Here is a 22,399-nt window from a genome sequence, read left to right as displayed (position 1 = left end):
TCAACTTTGACGCTTTCGGTTAGAAGCGAGGAAATTTGCCGTTAACGCTGGCAACGCGTCTAGTGTGAACCAGCCTTAAGACTGAACAATTGTGACGTGAATCGCTGGCGGCGCAAAGTTATGAAAGGGGATAACCATATTTGTTCTATATGAGGCCCATTTAAAAAAACATAAAAGATCTTTTTATTTGCGAAAGAGTTGAAGAAAACTCAAACTTATTTCACTGGAACGCCATATAACGAAAAAAACAAAATATCACAGTTGAACTGAGCCAAATCTAAATGGAGAATGCTTGCGGCCATGGCTCCATTTTCCGTAACCTGGGCGAATTCCGCAGTAATTAATCGAGTCAAGAAGCACTTTATGTTTCATTCGATCCCAGTCTTCCTTCATTTCTTGTTCTATGAAGTTTGCCTGAATTTCTTCGTCAGTGAAATTGTCGAATCTTGGCCCCACTGTTTGCCAGAGAAGGGTTCGTGTGGTCACATCAAGTAGCTGTAATTTTTCGGGCGTGATGATTCCGGTGTCAAGCTCAGTTTGTGAAACCACTGAACAAGCCATCGCCTTTCCCTCCAAAATACTATGCTCTCCGATCGATTCTCCAGCTCCAAAGTGACCAAGTAGTACACTTTTAAAGACACGAAATTGTCGACCATTTTGCAGAGTTTTTAGAGCCTCAACTTGTTTAAACACGTTGCATTCCCCGTGTCGAATAAACACTACGAAAGGCGAGATTTCGCCTTCTTCGACGATAACGCTTCCAGGTGGAAATTTCTTCCACTCAATATAAGTGGCGAGCTTTCGTACTGACAACTCCGGCCAATTTAAGTAGAACGGACAAGCGTGGACAGCACTCGTCTTTTCGTCTTCAATTTGTTGACGTATTTTTAAAATGATGCGCTTATAGTCAGCTGTGGAAATTTTCAGAAAATGGCAGGGCTCAGTTGCTAAGAGCGTCAACACTTTGCTGTTCACCTCACGACCTTCCACCTTGACTAAAGTTCCAAACCAGTCACCGACATGTAGCTTTAAATGCTTATTTCTTGTGATTGGAGTTGGACAAGAAAACTCTTCGTTGTTGTTACATGCTAAGTCGACTGTTCTTCTAAGGAATGGCAAAGTTTGTGGATAAACGGACCCTTTTAAAACCATGTATAGGCCAGAATTTCCAAACACAGTAAAACCGGATTCGGGAATGGTATCCATTTTGGCGACAGTTGCCAGTTGGTGTAACACTAACATTCCATGTTTACTGTTTTCGAACAAAACGCTTAGCTCGGTAGGCCACAAGTCGCGCATTGCTTTGAAAACTGTATTGTTTTCTTTTCTTGTTCGCTCAAACGGCAACTTTTTTAGCAGATTCCGAAGGGTCAAAATATTCTTTTCGCGATTAAGAACCAAATCTTCTCCCTCCAGTTGCTCTGCATTTGTTACTTCTCCACTTTTTCGCAACCTGCTGATATGCAAACGAATATCATGCAACTTAGGGTTGTCGTAAACCGTTGGTGGGTCTACAGCTACCTGTAACGAAATGCGACTCTTCTTTGCAGCGAATCTTGATCTTGGCCTTCCTAAGTGGGCGTGACTAGCTTCAAACGATTTTGTGGCTTTGTTGGGAATGCCAGCTTGTGGGCGATTTGGCGGAATAAATACATTTCTAAACTTATCTAAAAAGGAAATGTCCTTGGCCTTATTCTCATCGTTTGAAGTCGTATTAAAAACCCTCAACTGATCGTAGTTAATGGCAGGAAACATGGTTGCGGTTTAAACGCTGACAATACAAAGGTAGCGGATACGATTTAAAGAGACCGCTGGTTGCTTAGCAAACGTCACGCGATGCGCACATATATATTACAATGCGCTGAAGTGAACACAAGTGAGTGCCTCAATAGGTCATTGTATTTTTGGATGACGGGCGAGGCGTAACGCACAACTTTCGAACTTGCGCGAGGCACGTTTCTGAAAAAAAGTCTGTTGCTTGATATTATTTGCTTTACGTTAGTGATCTTAACCAGGGTTCCGCGGCACACTGGAATGCCGTTTCTAGGATTGTTTAGAGTTTTCGTTTTTGCACAATTGGGTGCGTTTTATTGAAATGGTTTGTACATAATTAAAATGTAATAAAACCACGCTGTTCCACGAAGAGTACCGCAAGCAAAATTATTGCGAACATTATCCTACGTAGTCGATTCGGGTAGGTACATAAAAATGGATGTTTGGCTAAAATAACACTTTCTATAACTAGTGGTACGTACACTGGTAGGCTATAGGTCTGCAGATGTAGTTAAACCTTCAACTAAATCAGTTATTTGATCTCTTAAGTTAACCAAATTGTGGATCATATTTTACCTATGAAACTTTTTAAAACATGTTTTATTGTTAATCGACTATTTAGTGGTTGGCACATTTTGGCCCGAAAATCGACTTTTGTCGCGGCTCCGAATCCTCTATGGAAGGTCCACTACGTGAAACCACTTCGTTTGGGACGACATAAAAGTGTAGGAAATGACAACACATATAAAATGACATCACAAGGTTACGTCAAAAAAAAATCTTAAAAACACCTGTTGTTCTTAAACGAAGTCTTTGCAAATATGCCGTTAAAATTTAGTGTAAGCGCGAATAAAAAAATTTAGTGCGTGAAACATAAGAGTTAAGTGACGCATGGGTCAGGTTATTTTGGGTGAGGTATAAAACATCGACCACCATAACACGTGACCAGAGACAATAGCAGCAGTAGCTTTGAAACTTTTAGAAGTAACGACTTCTGTAAGTGCTGGTTAAAATAGAATCTATCATTTTATTGGCTTTGAGAAGATATCACTATAGCAATTAACATGCAGTTTTGCTCAATATTGCCTAATTTGACGCCAATATACACGTGACCATTGTTCACTGACGCGTGACCAAAACGCCGAACTGTGCGCTTTGAACGTTTCGCATGGATTCTAATTTATGCTTTCTACTGAATACATCTTACTAATTGCGGCTTGAATCACCGCTTCGTCACATCGTTGTGTTTCTGAAATTTGTGAATACACTCAACGGGCAATTATCTTCTGAGTAAAGTAACTGTCTAGAGTTCAAGAAGTTGAGGACAGATATTTTAGCGGCCTGGTCCTTTGGAGTCAGATTAGGACTTGTAAGAAAATTAGGCAGCCGTCGGCTCTTGTCTACAGAGCCAGTGCCCTCTTACCCCCAACTACAGACCTCAATACGCTACCATCACGAGTGGTGCTCAACCTGGATCTTAATATTTACACGTTAAAAACTTTACCAAATAAGGCCATAATTTTGGAACAATATCTAAAACAGCCTTGGGTAGCTTCAAGATATCTTTTCTCTGGATTACATCTAATCAAATATCAATTCAAAATGCAATAATGCTGGCGTAATCTTGGTAACAAACGTTTCAACAAATTATATTGAACGGCGTAGCTTAAAATACCTACAGGCTAGAAACTGCGCTAGAAAACCAAACTAATTTATACTTTCAACGCAACCTGATATTATGCAGAAAATATAATTCACAAGGGTAGAATGGCGTGTTTACATCTATAGTCGGGGTCACCAATGTGAGTTTCAACATGGAGCCGTACTATCTGACCCCACTATACCGAAAAACTTCCATTGAATTGACAGTGCATACTGTCAGGTCGCGTATAAATTTATTGTACATAATTCAGCATAACGAAAAATTCAGCATAACTCCGCTTTCAATAAAACAGCTTACAGTGCAGTAAAAACACGTCTCACCAGTGAGGCTTTCATTTTTTGTGTCTGTTCTTTCAGCAGCCGCGTGAAACTATATAGGACAAGAGCGACTGTGTTGAAGATTAGCTGAGAAAAACGCCGGCTGTATTTGCAAGATCGGCCCAGCAAGAAAAAGAGTATCGAGGTGAAATATTTAACACTTTACCAGGCGAACACGCTATAATCACAAGCACAAACAGACATGCGTCGCTCTCCACAAAGATAAAAAAGATTGGTCTTCGACTTGACTCGACTTGGACTTTTAACCATTTTAAAATAACTTGTTTATGAAATTGCCAAACACCAATACCACAAATAACTAATATTTAATTACAACAATTTTATATCCAAAAGAAGCACTGGCTAAAGACAATAATTCAGAAATATGCAAAAATTTTTAGTGAAAGCCCATTTTAAAAGTGCAATTCACATTTTTGATTATCATCAGTCATTATTGCAGCCATCATAATCTTGCAATCCGGGAGGTTTTGAATCTATTATCAATGGTAAAGTAAACATTATTGAAAACAACTTTTAAATGCTCATACAATAAACATACACGCTAAAAACAAAACAATTATAGAAAAAACGCATTATAATTAAATATTAAACGAACAAACAACTACATTCCAAATAAAATACCTTTATTAATTTGATCAGGTACAAGATATCCAGATGAATCCTTTCCAACAAGCTTTGGTTTTTCTTTCTCAGAGGTCTCCTGCAATTTATGATTATGAACATTGTGGCATAGAATGTAAACATAACCGTCATTCTCAGATTATGTTCATTATGTTTTAATTTTTTTAATAATCTTTTAATTAGACAGAACTACAATGTCATAGTAAATCAATATACCAAGATAATATGCTTCAATCAAACATTTATTATACCATAATATAAAATGCAATAGAAAATTAAAATGCAAAAATATCTTAATTGATGGGTACACTATGCACGGATCTATAATGTAGCTTGATAATAAATTGCAAAGCCCAAAAGGTCGAGTAGATCGACAGCATCTTGATTAACTGAAGATGACACATTAACTGAAGATGATACAAGCTCGTATCAAAACGTCTTAATCAAGATGCTGTCGATCTACTCGACCTTTTTGGCTTTGCAATTTATTATCAATCTTAATTCTTATGTAAGTAAAATTCTAATCTCAAAGGCAAAATGTTGCAAAACTTTTAACAGCATATTTGTTAAAATGATAAAAAAGATTTACTTCCTGATCAATATCCGCAGCAAATTCATATCCCTTTATATTTTCCTCACACTTCTGTACATACAAAACATCAGACAAGATTCATAAAAAATCATTTTTTTAACACAAAATGAAACTATTAAAGTCCCCTTAACCTTTTTATCATCAGGATCCCCGGCAGCTTTGTAATATGCTTCACTCAGATCAATGTAGTCACTATCCTGAAGTAAACAAGGGCAGTTGTAAAATTTATCATGAGAAATATAACGCATGTAACATATTTTCTTGAGTAAAATTCAAACCCGGAAATATCAGAAATATTACAAGAAAAAAAATATACCGGGCTTACTTGCGAAGAAATAGGTCTAGTTGATGTTATTTCCATATATATGGGGTCCTGGACGACCTAAAAGAAGGTTTCAACAAATGATTAAAAAATACAATAAAAAATACAATAAAAAGTTTCCTACTTGAGGGTCGACGTACGAAGATGAGTAATAAGTTGCTATTGACGGAACCTCTTTGCTACGTCTAAATTTGAACCAACAAATCACCACAACAACCAAAATAAGAAAAATAACTGTTCCAATTACAATACCAGCAATTGCTCCCGTCGACAAAGAATTTGTATTGGCACTGCTGGTTGACATTCCAAATGTCACATTAGATAGTGAAGCTAATTTAATAAAGTTGCAAAAATATTTGTTTATATACTACTATAACGACTAATTTAAAAAAAGTACATACTTGTAGTGGCCACTGGTGGAATAATTAGGTTACAAGGCTTATCATCACCAGTAAAGTTTGTGCACAAGCATATAGTGGATAATCCAACTTCAACACAAGTAACAGAAGTATTAGTTTTAACTGCTGTATTACATGTCCCACTGTTGCACATGCCATTTCTTTCTACAAACGAAATAAAATCGATAAATTTTCAATATTTTCACTGTAGAAACGTTAATTACAGACCAGCACGGTAGATATCAAATGTTGGATCAAGGTTTAAAAGAGTTCCTCCTATATTAATGAGGTAATTAATATCATTTGCCCGTTCAACGATTTGTTGCCTTATTGTTGCCACTGATGGAATTGTGTGATTATCAACAACAAAAACACCTTCAGTTTCAATTATTAAGCTTCCCTGAATAACTGAAATTAACCGCACCTGAAAATAATAAATGTATAGTGAACAGGACAGAGCATATTATACAACTACACATAATATGAATATTCTACTCACGTTGCTATAGCCTTCAATGTTTGATATGGCAGGGATAATCAGACTTTTTTCCAATTCAGTAACTACTAGTTGGATTTCTGAAGTTACAAATATATTTGCAAGGATTGTTGATACAATAATAATTCCTGTTGAATTTTCAGGGTAAGGGTAGTCTAAACTTCCTGAAATGATGTAATAACATTATTAAAATAAATAAGAAATGTAATTGCCTAATTTTATGTGGCAATATTTGCTTACCAATGCACACAGTACCATTTCCTGTGTAACCAACTTTGCATTCACAAGAGTAACTTCCAACAAAATTATTACACTCACTGTTAATTGAACAATTACCTTCCATAAACAAGCATTCATCAATGTCTTAAAATAAAAACAAAAATGTAAGTAAATGTTTTGCATCAAAGTAATATATAAAGTACAAAAAACCTGCAACAAATTTCCCTATAAATCTACCCATTATATTAATACCAAATAATTTGTTTATTCTGCATAATAATGTATCATGGGATTGTATAACACCGGATATAAAACAAATAATACGAAGCAGCTTTTAAAATAATTTTCACTTGTGTAAATCATATAAAAAAAAAATAAATAAATTTTTAATTCAAATGTTACTTAATATTACAAATTTGCGATTACAGATAAAGTATTGTCAAACAGGCTTTATGTTTTTGAAGAAAGAATACTGCAAATAAAACAGAAACTAAATTACTTTTTCAAACATTTTAAAGGGTTTAGGAAAGCAAAATGATTAAAAATTTATGTCAATCTTAACACCTACCTGTACACAAAGTACCATTATCAGAAAAACCCTCAATGCACAGACACATGTAACTACCAACTGTATTAATACAGTGAGAATAGGCTGAGCAGTTTGATAAACCATCATCACATTCATTAATGTCTAAATACAAATGGCAATCTGGTGTCACCATACAGTTTTATATTTTGTAGTGGATTAGAATACAGGGCTTATTAATTATTTTACCAAAAATATTTTTATTCGGTTAAAACAACATTTTATACCTACAAAGTTTTATTCAATTATCTGTTTTAAAAAATCTGCTAACTATAAATTTAAACCAGGTTGTCTAAATTAAATATATATTAAACAAATAATTGTAATAACAAACTGTTTTTAATATTTAAAATTTAACTAATAAAAACAATTCTTAAAATCTCACCACATACCTCTACACAAAGATCCATTACCAGTAAATCCATTAATACATAGACATGTGTAACTACCAACCATATTATAACAGTAAGAATTTATTGTGCAATCAAAAATGTCTGCTTCACACTCATTGATGTCTGAATATAACAAAAAAGTATTAAATACAGTTAAACCCTAACCTATTTTTTGTGTAAGTATGAAGTGAAGAATTATGTCAACTTTATTAAATGTTATGGCTTATAAATTTTTAGTGAAATTGCTATGAAAACTTGTGTATTGGTTTCCGAAGCTTGTGCATTCACTTCCAAGATATTTATAAATTTAATAAGGTGTATATTTAAATAATGAAAAGATAATTTAAAATGGATTTATTATGCAAACAATTGGAAATAAACAGCAAGATAGAAAACCAAACGCCAGAACAATTATTACAATCATGTCATGTCATATACCTGAACATAAGGTTCCATTGGCAAAAAAGCCATCAGCACAACCGCATGTGTAACCGCCAACCGTATTATTACAATAAGAATTTTGTGTGCAGTTTAAATCATCATCATCACATTCATTGATGTCTTAAAAGAAAACTTTGAAAATGTATTAAAAGCCTAAATAAATTCTAATTTAAAATAGAACATTTTTCCACCAACCAATACTGATTTCAAGTAAACAATTTTTTATTAAATATTCTTAAATAATAAATCATGATAAAAATGTGTAACCGTAACCATTTGTACACAAATCAGTACAATAATAAAGCATAAGTTTAAAGAAACATATTTTTCTTAACAGAAAATTTGCAACAAGGTACCCAGATTACAAAGAATTTATCAATTATCAGAATACAATAGCAAAAAAATAAGTTATTGCATAATTGAAAAACATTACCACATACCTGTGCACAGTGTTCCATTACCAGTAAAACCATCAGGACACATACATGCATAACTACCAATTGTGTTTATACAAGTGGAATTAGCATAGCAGTCCAATAACCCAGCTTCACATTCATTGATATCTTAATTTAAACAGAAAATTTTAGTCACATTCTATTTTGGGGATCTTTGGACTAATTGCTGAAATAAAAATAAAATTGTTATTAAATACTACATATGAATATTTGTGGTGCGATTTAACAGAAAATGATTAAGGTACTAATAAAAGTTACTAAGTAAAAATTTCCTCATGCTTTTTCTGTATAATAAATTTAAATCCCTTAGAATTCATTAAATATTAATTTGATTAAAACATAAATAAATATACATTAAATTATATACAGCTGTAAATGTAATGCATCCTCACACTTTTACTGTTTTTTAAAACTACAACAATCTAAGGTTAAGTGCTGTTTTGTGATCTGGCCCCACACAACATTTTCTGTTTCTAATACAACCACTGTTTAAATATAGTTGCCATCCATTGTAAAATGGAGCAATGTATATGGATTGTGTGTGTAACCACTTTGTGTGTCTGAGCTTGATTATCAAAGAGAAAAGGGTCTGTCTGGATTGCAGGAAAATACATTCTTGGCTCCGAAGCAATACACCAATAAGAAAGGTGGGTTAGGCTACATAAAATTGCTATTGCATGATGAAGATGAGTGTTTCTCAACCTTTTATACAAATGCCTGTGGGGGTTTACAGATTTTTGTAACGCCACCCACACTCAACTTAGGTTGTTAGTTTAATTGCTATAAAAATCCTTTTTTATGACAATATTGACTTCTTACATTTTCACATGAATTTATTTTAATTTAAAGAATACCACAGTTACTAAAAGAGAAAACACTTTACATTGTTTAGACCAGTATTTTTGCAACCAGTGTGCCGCGAGACTATGCCAGGTGCATAGCAGTGTACAAAAACTTTTTTACTTGAGTGGCACTGTGTAAAATTTAGTACTAATAAACCCAAAACGCATAGTTTAGGGCTTTAGGCAGTCATTTTAGGAGTCTAATAGGAGTCTAAACAATATAACAGGGTTTTCAAATGTTGTACAGACGCAGGACCCAGGAGATATTATCCCTCCAATCTAAACCGATTCAACTTGCTTGTAAAATAATAGCCATTTTTTTTTTATTGTCCAACCGTTTTTTTATTTTTTTTATTTTAGAAGCCCTTAATAATCTCTGATCAGCCATCATGATGGGTTACCATACAGAGTCTATCGTCGATCGGCTGCATTTGACATTAGCCCATGTTTTTATCCTTGTTTTAGGTATATATTTTTCTAGGTGTGCCACCGACAATTTTAAACCCTGTTGGTGTGTCACAAGTGATAAAAGGTTGTGGAGTACTGGTCTAGACAATGACAATAGAAAAAGTTACAAATTTTGTATAGTAAAGTTTCACTCTAAACAACATAAATAAAACGGGTTAACATCTGAAAAAGCAATTGACTATAAAATATGTTAATTGCAAAAGTTTGCCAGAATATAAACAATTAATCAAATAGATATAAAGAATTAATCTGCAAAATAGTACCAATAGAAAAATTGTAATGTAGTTCAATTTTCAATGAATAATGTTTTCTTTAATAACTTTTTTGTCCAATTACCGTACTTTGATATTTACCTATGCAGATGAAACCATTTCCTGTGAAGCCTTTTTCACATTGACATAGATAGCTGCCATTTGTGTTTAGGCAGTTGGCATAAAAATGACATTGTGAAGTATTTTCTGAACACTCATCAACATCTAATACCATGACATGATTTAAATATTAATTTTGCCTTGGTTTTAAAAGAACTCCTAACCCACCTTTGCAGGTAGAACCATTTGTAATAAAGCCTTCATTACAGGAACAAGATGCATTATTGCCAAATACTGCACAATGAGAATTGCTGCCACAATAAACATTATTGCAAAACATTTCCTTTAATGTTACATCTATAAATAAACAGTGGATTAAAAAAACTAAATTTACAGCAACTTAAAACAAATGAAACACAACACTAAAATAACAAATGTACAGACCTGGATTTAAAAGGCAAGACAAGAAATTCATCTCCTCAAGTATACATTTAGAAAGGTTATTTGTTTGTGAGAATCTAAAATTCAGAAAACTCTCAGTGTTGCACAGACCCTGACACGTTTCTGTCAAATTTGAATGTAAACAGCAATCTTAAAAGAAACAAAATATAAGTTGCTAGTGACAAATACATTTAAAACGTCCTTGAATTTTGCTTTTAATGTTTTTAAAAGAAAAGAAAAAGGTTGTTAATGTAACAACGTTTCCTAGGGGTACATTGAACCGAAAACCCAAATAAAAATGTTCAAGGGTTTGTATTTACTCAATTTTATAATACAACAAAAATCAATAAAACTGTATACTATTAAGTACTTGGGGCCTACCTAAAAAGCTTAATTACATTACAAACCTAAAAAACGCAATATTTTTTCATAAACTTACTACCTAATAATGGATGCAAATTATTCATTATTAGGGCGATTATTTTTTAACCTGCAAAAGAGTTAATTTTGCCAAAATTCACATGATAGGTCAAAATTTGTCAAAATCGTTTATAACTTTAGTGGTATTGTTAAAAAGGTTATATGTTGCTGCATAAGTGTTGGCCTTCTTGCTAACTAGTTCATAACATAGGGTAATCCTTTTTTTTATCCCGATAAGGAATGACTACCAAGGGCCAGATATAATTTGTTTGTTATTAAACAAAATAAATATGAATTAATTATTGTTTAACAAAAACTGTGGTCAGCATTTTAAAATTGTCATTCAGTTAAAATTTTAACACAAGTATTTTTAAAGCACTAAAAATCTCTAATAAGTGCCTGATGATACCGAGACTCACCAATACCATCCTTCATACAACAATTTGTTTTTAAATCAGTATATCTATAATATGTCAAACTTTGGTCTAAAAAACATTCTAATTTTTTAAGCCGAAATGTCTCATGTTTCAGTTAATTAACATAATCATTAGTTTACAACCTTTAGAATGTTATAGGGAAAAGAAATGCATCTTTTAAAATAACCAAAAAGTTTGTAAATATTGCAGTAAATGTCATCAAAATAACCATTGATATTAATAGTATGAAGCTTTATTGTTTTTTTGTAAGAATGTCATGAAAAACATTTACATAATAGACAAACTATGTTAAACATGACTGAGAAAATTTTTTTTTATTCTATTAATATTGTGTTGTTAACTATTTGTTTATCTTGAACAATATTTATTAAAAAAGCACTTGTAAACATAATATTTCAAAACTGAACATATAAAATTAAAAAAATAGGCACTACAACAACAATTAATTTAAAATTAAAAAAAAAAAATTAACCAAAGAATGTTTTAACTTATCTTGGTTTCAGAAACAAACAAAATTGTTTGAATTAAACAACGGATTTTTTGCCGCAAAATAAAATAGCCTTATAGTAAATTCCAAACGTAACTTTCAAGAAATGGATATTTACCTTTCTCACTTACAAACTATTGATCAATAAAAATTAACCAAATTTTAAATCTGTTAAAATATCCTAAAAGTTTTTAACCTAAGTTTAAGCTAATTCAATACCGAATTACTAAATGTATACTACAAACACATCGAATTATCAACACAATCAAATTTATAATAAAATAGTAACAAGTTTTAAGACAACATGGTAGGAAAAATTATAAACAAAGTAAAAAACAAAACTCACTGTTGATTGATACTATTTTTGACTTCAATGTACAATTACTCCCTGTAAACAGAGTTGCAAAATTATAATAAAAAATATTATAGTACCCTGGACATGATACTGTCTAAGGGTGCTAGACAAAAATAGACAATTTTTAAATGCAACGATATAGCACATTTAGCCTAGATTTCATTTTTTTAGTTTTAATTTAATAATATAACAGATTGGATAACAAAATATAATAGTTAGGTAATCTAATCACAAAAAACTAACATAATGCACAACGCAATAGGTAAGCGTTTGAAGAGACCGCTCTAGATTTTGAATTAATGTTAAGATGTCTCAAAATTGTAGAATTTAGAGAACCATCGGAAAAAGCATCTGAGCAAAGATGAACAGGTACGCCTGGTGATGCTTCTGCTTCCTTTTCACAACATTCTGTAGCACAATGGATAAAATTTATTGTTTAAACCACTATTAGACATTGCTAATACTAACAAAAACTATTACTACCTGTTATGGTCATATTAATAATAGGTTGTAGCTCAACACTCTTTATTCCAGTCCAAAATGTTGTGTTGGATTGTATGAAAGTTCCGCTGAAAATATACAACATATACTAAAAATATACCAAAAGCATATTTTCCATAAAGATCCATAAATGTAACTTGTATTTATCACTTTAAAACAGCGTTTGCTTTAAATTAGAAATGGTTTGTTGAATGCTCATCAAACAAAACTACCAGATGGCAGTCAATAGTCACCTAAAATGAATATTTGTTATCTTCTTTGAAGGTTTCCATTTCAAACGAGTAGTCGTTTCTAGCTTGCAGCTGCGTGATGGTGAATTTTGAACAGTATTATTGGCCATCTAAATCATTGCAAAATTAAAGAGGTTATTATATAAACTATAGTTGGCTTGTTAAAAAACGTAAAAAGTTTAAATCTATATATTAATTTTAGTTAGTAAATTTGTTTGTTAAAAATCAAGGGTAAAATTAAAAAAATACAAAACATTTTGAATTAAACACTAAAAACCAAAAAATCATATTCAAAAATGTAGATATAAATCGTTAAATTAAAATCTAAAAGAGCATATAAAAGGAAAAAAAAGTTTTATCAGCGTAGAAATTGTTATACAAACATAATTTTAGCAGAAAAAATGTCAAACTTTTAATTTGTCACAAAACATATATTTTCTAGAATTTAATTATTGTAACTTTAGTAAATTGGTGAACAGTATACGATACCAAATGTTGAAAACATTGCTGTGTAATATTTATAGTTTAGGAATGACTTAAAGATAAGCACGCTATTCAAATCACTTAGATAAAGTTATTTTGACTTGACATTAATGCAAAAGAAGTAATTTGATTGAATACCTTTTCGGTAAAACTTCTTATTGAAACGCATAGAAATTTCAAAAATGATGTTATTAAATTACGTTATCACGGGATGTCGAAAACAAGTAAACTGAGAAATCTTGAGGTTATCGTTCGATGTACTGTAGTGCAAACATATGCGTCTGAAAACTTAGTTTAAGGAGATGATGGGCTCTCCGAGTGAAACATGACATGACCGGGTAACCGATGCTGTGTACTGTACCTAAAACTATATTCTACCGGATAGCAGTTCTCGCAACAAACTCTTATCTCGCAGCGCCGTTCGGGGCAGTGCCGGCTTACTTTCACCACTGCTTACAATTGTGATTTACTCCATGAATATCCTTAAATCAGAAAAAAAACGTCTTATCTACACCAAAAGCTAGCCAACACACTAGCTAAACCAAGAAATTTCAAAGGTAAAAAAAACATATTTAACCTCATTTTTTTAGAAAAAAAATTTTACCACAACAATAAGAATGATCTATATTTACAAAATAAAAATTAAAAAATTAAAAATTAAAAAAAATATTAATATTCAAAATTAATATTCGCAATAATTTTTAATAAAAATTAATTTACGCAACTAGAGACCAACAAAATCGCATAGCGCTTGATAATACCTTTCCAACGATGCCACACATGACTCGGTAAAAGTTGAGGCCATACGCTTTTATCGTCGATAACCGATCCTAAAATTCATAAGCGATCGCGGTAATTTTTAAACGCCCGTCACTCGCCCAATTCGAAGTGCAAGTGAACGAAATTTTATCAAGACATTTCTACAAGCCTTATAATGCCATAGAAAGAAAAAAAAGTAAAAAATTTTAATGTTGAAAATATTTCAAATTTAGCATTTGTTATGCGTAATATCGAGTTTTTTCATCCCACCAACATCCGACCAAAAAAGACCCAAAAATCAATTTACGCAACTAGAGACCAACAAAATCGCATAGCGCTTGATAATACCTTTCCAACGATGCCACACATGACTCGGTAAAAGTTGAGGCCATACGCTTTTATCGTCGAGTGACGGGCGTTAAAAAATTACCGCGATCGCTTATGAATTTTAGGATCGGTTATCGACGATAAAAGCGTATGGCCTCAACTTTTACCGAGTCATGTGTGGCATCGTTGGAAAGGTATTATCAAGCGCTATGCGATTTTGTTGGTCTCTAGTTGCGTAAATTGATTTTTGGGTCTTTTTTGGTCGGATGTTGGTGGGATGAAAAAACTCGATATTACGCATAACAAATGCTAAATTTGAAATATTTTCAACATTAAAATTTTTTACTTTTTTTTTCTTTCTATGGCATTATAAGGCTTGTAGAAATGTCTTGATAGAATTTCGTTCACTTGCACTTTGAATTGGGCAAGTGACGGGCGTTTAAAAATTACCGCGATCGCTTATGAATTTTATGATCGGTTATCGACGATAAAAGCGTATGGCCTCAACTTTTACCGAGTCATGTGTGGCATCGTTGGAAAGGTATTATCAAGCGCTATGCGATTTTGTTGGTCTCTAGTTGCGTAAATTGATTTTTGGGTCTTTTTTGGTCGGATGTTGGTGGGATGAAAAAACTCGATATTACGCATAACAAATGCTAAATTTGAAATATTTTCAACATTAAAATTTTTTACTTTTTTTTCTTTCTATGGCATTATAAGGCTTGTAGAAATGTCTTGATAAAATTTCGTTCACTTGCACTTTGAATTGGGCAAGTGACGGGCGTTTAAAAATTACCGCGATCGCTTATGAATTTTATGATCGGTTATCGACGATAAAAGCGTATGGCCTCAACTTTTACCGAGTCATGTGTGGCATCGTTGGAAAGGTATTATCAAGCGCTATGCGATTTTGTTGGTCTCTAGTTGCGTAAATTGATTTTTGGGTCTTTTTTGGTCGGATGTTGGTGGGATGAAAAAACTCGATATTACGCATAACAAATGCTAAATTTGAAATATTTTCAACATTAAAATTTTTTACTATTTTTTCTTTCTATGGCATTATAAGGTTTGTAGAAATGTCTTGATAAAATTTCGTTCACTTGCACTTTAAATTGGGCAAGTGACGGGCGTTTAAAAATTACCGCGATCGCTTATGAATTTTAGGATCGGTTATCGACGATAAAAGCGTATGGCCTCAACTATCACCGAGTCATGTGTGGCATCGTTGGAAAGGTATTATCAAGCGCTATGCGATTTTGTTGGTCTCTAGTTGCGTAAATTATTTTTTATTAAAAATTGTTGCGAATATTAATTTTGAATATTAATATTTTTTTTAATTTTTAATTTTTTAATTTTTATTTTGTAAATATAGATCATTCTTATTGTTGTGGTAAAATTTTTTTTCTAAAAAAATGAGGCTAAATATGTTTTTTTTGCCTTTGAAATTTCTTCGTTTAGCTAGTGTGTTGGCTAGCTTTTGGTCTTATCTACCTAAAGGAAATATTCATGGAAAATGAGCACGATCCTGATTAATTAAACTTTACCCAAGAAGGAGGGTTAATTACCAGTTTTTGGGCTTAAAATAGGGACGTTTCTAAACAGTCACCAAATCCAGTATATAAGGTTATTTAAGTATGACGTCACAAAAATACGTCATAGCGTGACGTCAAAAAGCATTTACCTTAAATATAGGATTGAATGTACTCCGCGTGTTTGCGACAAATTAAGAAATCGCGTAATTCGCACGAGATATAATTTTCATTTCTTAATTTTACTTGACCAATTGTTCATACAAAAAATGGTAGCTATAAAATTGCCTTTATCTACTCTATATTGACCAAATTTACTCTGCAAAAAATTATCTATTTCTCCTGATAGACTAGCGGTTCTTAACCGGGGGCGCCAAGCAATTCCTACTTCAATTATGTATTACTTCTAGCCCTACTTCAATGCATTTTGATTTTAATGGTTTCGTTTGGGTTGGGCACCACTCCTATACAATTGTATACAAACTCTGTTTTTTCCAACTTTAACATTCCAACATTGAAACTGAAAAAAATTTCGCCCTTGGCGCAAATCTTTTGTTTTCTACTTTTGTTGACTTTTTAGCGCAAGTCTCTTACGGTGCCATTGCATGTTTTCTGTCTATTAGTAACAAAGATGTCACCAAAGGTATAACGGCCCTATTCATTTTACAGTTTTGATAACTTATAGAATATAGATAAAGGATTATCCTATCCCCCTTTTGAACTTTTTTAACCATATTTTATACATAACAGGCTAGCAACAAGGGAACTCGAACTTTTTTGCGCAAATCTATAATGTTTCGGCAGTATTGCCGTTGTATTGTGTGTCGTCCATCTTTTAAAACACTATAACGCAATATTTAATTTTTGCGCTTGACAGTTTTCTTGGGCTTGACATTACAGCCTTACAACTGCGGAGTCAATGCCCTCACAACACGATTGTGAAAATCAGGTCGTGTCGAGCATGAGCAATTTGTTGTGTGCCCAGTGCGTAAAGCCATTTTGTATATAACTTAAAGTTTTAACTCAAAATAATGTATAACTCAAATTTTTTCGCGCTTTGCGCCGCCAACAATACCCTTCACTATTTTTATGTTGTTTCACTAATATTCAATGGAAAAATGCCAAATTGCTTTTCGTAGGGGGCGCAAGGCATAGGAAAATTACCAAAGGGGGCGCGGCTGAAAAAAGGTTAAGAACCACTGTGCTAGACTAATACAAGAACACACAATATAACATATAAATCAGTGGTCGGTAAACTGCGTGCCGCGGCCCAAATGTGGGCCGCAGAGCCATTTTTGGTGGGCCGCGAGCTACTTTTGAATAGTTTAGTGTTCATGTAGTGGTGAGCCACGTGTTAGTCGTACATTCATTGCACTGTATTTTAAAACTCGTCTTTTCTTGGTGTCAACAGCCGAACGCTGTGTGAACTTTGACTCCCTGCTAAATACTATTTTCCACTAGAATATATGTTTTCGATTTAACTTTGTTAATATGGCTTTTGTATAATGATTATTATTTATCCTATCCAAAATTTAAAAACAAGATTTAACGTAAATATATTATCCAAAGTTTAGAAACAAGATTAACGTAATGGATTTATTTTACGTGTAATTTTTGCGAACGCTTTACATGATTGCAGGTACGTACGCCATCATTCAGCTGGAGATGATATAGTGGTAATCTTTTATGCATTAAGTAAACGTCTAAGGTAAGACCAACTAAAAACAAATAGACGTATCTTTTTTAGTTGCATAATACCACACCGGTCAGTTTGGAAACAATGCGTTTCTTATTTTACTTGAACCATGTCGTTACTTGTAACGTCAAACGTAAGGATTTTTATGTACTTAAGTTTTATACTTAAAATCTATTCAGCCCAATTGCTTGCGTCGTGTGACCCATAACTGTACGGTCCCATTTCTGTTAACATATACTATAAATGTCGTTATTTCGAACCAAATTCGAATCCTTTTATGTGCCATATGCGTCACGTATACTATTAATTGAAGTTTTGGCAATTTAAAACTAATCAACCCAATTTTTATACGCTTATTTTGCGCACGAGTTCGTTCGAGAAAAACAAGTGGTTTTCAGTTTGTGACATTATTCTAAAGCAGTGGTTTTCAACCTTTGTTATACCGTGACCCATTTTGACAACCCAACGTAACTAACGACCCCCTTACAAATAATTCGTTGAAAACGAGCAAAAAATACTACTCGTTATCCCTCGGTAAACATGATTCTGTATGAAATAAGATATTCAAATGTTCTTATTTTATGTGAAATAGCCATAAGAAAACTTTTTTTTTGTTTTTTTTATGTCAAGCAAATGCTATCTTGCTCTTAACATTCGTTTTTAATATTCCTTAGGCTAGGCGACCGTAGCAGTGCTTTTCAACCGTGTGTATAGTACACCCCAGGGTTACCACTTAGAAGAAGTGTACTCGGGTGTACAAGATACCACAATATAATAACCTATCAGATATTACAAAAAATAAACAGGTTTATTAAGACCAGATCGACTGGAGTGTGCAATACATGGCACAACATGTATTTAAGTGTTCATAGCTTGTAAGATACTACATTTTATTTGTGACAGCATGCCCAAATATTTCTCGTGATAATAATCGTTATTGTGATGTAATAATTAGTTCTTTTTCACAACGGTTAATTTTTTGCAGTACAGTAAAGAATTGTTTAGAAACTTTAGATTGTGATTTCGGTATTTAATGAGTCTGAGTATAAACATAATAATAGTCTATCTCGCAACTTGCTTCCCGGCTGCTCACTGTTGGAATATTCAACTTTTATACAAATGTTAACATTCACTAATATTAATACAGTTATTTTTTCTTTGGTGATTAATAGGCATTCTTGTAATAGTGATTGGTATTTAATCGTCGTCTTCGCGACCCCCGGAGAAAAGGTAAACGACCCACCCGGGGTTCGCGACCCCCAGGTTGAAAACCACTGTTCTAAAGTCCCAACTTAAAACAGATATCCGAACACGTTTTCGTAGTGGTTTTCTGTAGTGGGCCTTCAATAGCTCCGAAAAGAGTAGGCTACTTTGGACCGCGACGAAAAAGTTTGCCGACCATTGGTACAAAGCAACAATATCTGCATCGGACTTACATATAATATTTTACAAGCATTATAAAACTGTTTTGAATTTTTGTCGACAGGGAACTTTAACACGTCTACTAGCGTACTAAATTACTAATGCTAAACTTAGCCCCGTTACAATTACATTCACATTGAACGCAAGGAAATGAAAACGTGCATCACGTATTGTTTTTCAACAAGTTGGCAAAACTGACCAACGTAATGTAAGGAAAATGTTGGCTGACTAAAAACCAACTTTCTGTTTGACTATCTGGGACGCTGTAAAAACTAAAAATCCCGGCAAAACGGGATGTGACTTGACGCATTGAGAACATAAAAAGTTTGCACAATGTTATTCACTGTGGAATAGAATGTACCAAAATTACGTAAAAAGTTCACACAGAGTGCAAAAGCATATGCATTGTGTATAAGCTGCAACCCCTTTATCTTGTTTCCAAAGTTAGATAGTTTACTAACGATTAAATGTTCATTATTGCAAATACGTCATAGATTTCGACAAACAGTCGAAACTTTTACTAGATCAGGGTGTTCCAAAGGTTGACAGAATCGTCAGGCACAATCTACAGTCGGCGAAAGACAAGGCAATGGTCAAATGATAATGTTATCAAGGATTTCATTCTCTCCAGCATGCTTATTGTCGCTTAATTACGCCCGTTTAAAAAAAATTGCATTTTTCAACACATATGATGGGCCCAAAAGAGAAAAGTTTTGTTCTGTTACGTTTTTTCAAGTATTTAATAGTTTGAAATTGGACTTTTACACAGGGCAACACGATTTTTTAATGTTTATAATGCAGTTTTGAATGTTTTTAAAGTCCTTAATCTTGAATAGGCTGTTTATAAGGTATTCATCTCGACCGTTAAAGTTTTTTTGAAATCGCTTAAAAAAATATTTAATTCTTTATTTTTTTCTATTTCGTTAAATTTAAGTCATAAAAGTTGTTTTTTATTGCTACATGTCACGCAGGGAAGAGATTACCCAAGGCAGAAAAATCCATAAAACCATAGTATTTAAGACCAACGTCATAATAAAGCCAAATACACAGTAATATCCAGTACAGCATAAGATCAAAATCGTCTGATAAGACGGTAATTACTAAAATGATGATACGTCGGATGAAACGCCTTTAGGTCAGGGTAAAGCCCTTTACTTACGCCAGCTTAAACACCGTGTTAGAAAATCTGGAATGTTGGTTTCTCGCCTCAGTGAATAGGGATCCCGAACTCATAATTACTTTGTACAGTAAAAGGATAAAGTGCTTTTACGAACTATAATGGCGTTTGACGTTTTATTTTTGCATACGGCAGTTTTATCATGCCGGTACATCAAATATTTTAGTTACACAATATTTTTTATGTAAAAAAACTTTATATTTTCTTCTGTACCTTTCTGCCTTTCTTATTTGAGCTTATGATCCAACTAAAGAACGGTAATGAAAAATTAAAAATTACAAAAACCTGAAAAAATAATAATAAAAGATATTCGAAAAATAGTGAGATGACGTCAAATACTGAGCGTTCTACACGTTTTGATGATATTGTAACATTTTTTAAAGACTACTTGAAGTGACAATTAATGATGGGCAGCAACACAACATTAGGCTGGCGGCGTGTTGAAAATCCCTGACCTAAAATACCCTTAAACGACCCTTATATCCTGTGCGTTCAGGTTTTTTGTTCCCATCTGAACTGTGACTTGAATAATAGATGTCGTGGTCAGAAAGTCTCAATACTATTTTTTAACTTAAACTTAACTTTTATGAGAGATTTCTAGGAATAACAGGTGGACACTAAACTTTTGGTAATCTCATTTTATGACTAAATAGGCAATATGATAGACTTATTTGTTAAATGTTTTACCTGGTAAACAGATGGGCAACTGTAGGCATCAATAAGGTGCGTATCCATAAAAGACCCAATTATTTCAGATGTTGAAACTTCCCTAGCTTGAATATAAAAGTCACCTTCGTTTTCAGTTGAATTGCTTCTTATAACAACTAAAAAATAAAAAGGCCCCAGGTTTGCTTTTTAAGTTTTTAAGAGTTAGAACTTTAATTAATAAGTGCCTTGTGTCAAAATCTGAGGATATTTTATTCATAACAAATATAATGCATTTGGTTATCCATTTTCGTGCCTGTATTTATAGGCCACGAAATTATAGGCCTATTATGAAAGCTATATTCACGTTACTTCTTTTTATTTTTAATAGTTTTTCCTGTTTTTAGGCGATTCGAGCAATATGCGAGTCTCTTTAATATGCTTAATGCACCATGTATAACTTTCAAACTGAAGGTTTACCAACATGAAATAGGTCCTACAGGAAATTTTATTCGCGCTTCGCGCAATTTGCATTTCACGCACGAGGTCGTTTGAGAAGAACAGGTGTTTTTAAGATCAGGCCTACTTGTATTATAATTTAACAATAAGACGTAATTTGTAACGTCATCCCTAACATGGTAATACCCCCTCATAAAATTAGATAAACTATAAATGCCCCCGCTTCCCCGAACTATTTGTCTTACATTTTTTTTATGTGACAATATAATAGCGATTGGTTACGTAGACTTGTTCGTCTCATGTGCAAATCTAGAAAGTTTTAAGTGTTCTCAGTGAATCCAACGCGCCCCTTTTACTGTAATCTTTTACTTTCCTTAAGGGGGCGCGCCTCTCCAGCTAAACAACCCCTGTGTCTTAACCAATACAAATATCTGCTTGTTTTACTTATAATCTATTTATAAAATAATTAATTATTTTGAAATTTATTAAGAAAACTACCCCATGCTGAGATCTTTGTACCAGTATATAAAAAATTGAATTTTTCAATTAAGTCCTATTTTTTATGAAACCCTTACCATCAATTTCTTTTTCCGGGATAAAAGTTGTAAAGGGCAGCAATACTTCATACGGGCTGGTAGCTACCGGTTGAGGTGGTATTTCACCAAGCAGCATCGTAAAATTTCCACAAATGTTTTCACTTAACTGCATGGCTGAGCAATGCCAGGTTAAAGCAAGCAACACTCCAATTGACGGCTTTTGGGCTGTCGGATACACCATTCTCAGAATCATTAGCTTTTAACTTGGTAAACAATTGTTTATCGTTCGCCTTTATTTAGCCTCGTTACAGTTTCTGACTGGAGTCGGGACTTTAGCGTTAAGTTTGAAGTTCCGCATCGATTGTCCTTACTTTTAAACGTGCACACCGCGACGTCGTGGGATTCGAGGGAAAAGAGCAGCCAACCGAAAAACCCCATAATTTTCACAACAATGAAGAGGTCAACGTTCTGTCGTATATCTACCCTATCGCCGTTCGTTTATGGCATGTATTTTTACTCAACTAAATCTGTTTGCATGTATAAAAGTTGTTATTTTGCACCTAAATCAAACTTTTTGG

General features: G+C 33.2%; 3 protein-coding genes across 3 annotated transcripts; all 3 read right to left on the bottom strand.

The window, feature by feature from the left end:
* Window positions 1-229: 229 nt before the first annotated feature.
* Window positions 230-1,757, bottom strand: LOC146140706 (cyclic nucleotide-binding domain-containing protein 1-like). Its single transcript, XM_083392195.1, has one exon. The coding sequence runs from the start codon at window positions 1,753-1,755 to the stop codon at window positions 256-258; it is 1,500 nt and encodes a 499-aa protein (XP_083248321.1). The 5' UTR covers window positions 1,756-1,757; the 3' UTR covers window positions 230-255.
* Window positions 1,758-3,657: 1,900 nt separating this feature from the next.
* On the bottom strand, window positions 3,658-12,084 carry LOC146140705 (uncharacterized). The gene is made up of 18 exons (XM_083391835.1): window positions 12,049-12,084; window positions 10,362-10,508; window positions 10,146-10,274; window positions 9,960-10,082; window positions 8,282-8,404; window positions 7,839-7,961; window positions 7,401-7,523; window positions 6,991-7,113; window positions 6,444-6,566; window positions 6,207-6,367; window positions 5,936-6,131; window positions 5,711-5,872; window positions 5,434-5,639; window positions 5,313-5,369; window positions 5,119-5,184; window positions 4,985-5,038; window positions 4,396-4,474; window positions 3,658-4,247 (listed from the first exon to the last, which is right to left on the bottom strand). The coding sequence occupies exons 2-18, from the start codon at window positions 10,390-10,392 to the stop codon at window positions 4,198-4,200; spliced, it is 1,929 nt and encodes a 642-aa protein (XP_083247961.1). The 5' UTR covers window positions 10,393-10,508; window positions 12,049-12,084; the 3' UTR covers window positions 3,658-4,197.
* A 211-nt stretch (window positions 12,085-12,295) lies between these two features.
* Window positions 12,296-22,171, bottom strand: LOC146140704 (ferric reductase 1-like). The gene is made up of 5 exons (XM_083392678.1): window positions 21,861-22,171; window positions 20,869-21,005; window positions 12,792-12,898; window positions 12,541-12,626; window positions 12,296-12,465 (listed from the first exon to the last, which is right to left on the bottom strand). The coding sequence occupies exons 1-5, from the start codon at window positions 22,072-22,074 to the stop codon at window positions 12,296-12,298; spliced, it is 714 nt and encodes a 237-aa protein (XP_083248804.1). The 5' UTR covers window positions 22,075-22,171.
* Between the last annotated feature and the right edge of the window lie 228 nt (window positions 22,172-22,399).

Source organism: Ascidiella aspersa, chromosome 6 (assembly GCF_963924565.1).
Source record: "Ascidiella aspersa chromosome 6, kaAscAspe10.2, whole genome shotgun sequence".
NCBI lineage: Eukaryota > Metazoa > Chordata > Ascidiacea > Phlebobranchia > Ascidiidae > Ascidiella > Ascidiella aspersa.
The sequence above is the reverse complement of the archived record's forward strand: the minus strand, read 5'-3'. Positions and strand labels throughout refer to the sequence as shown.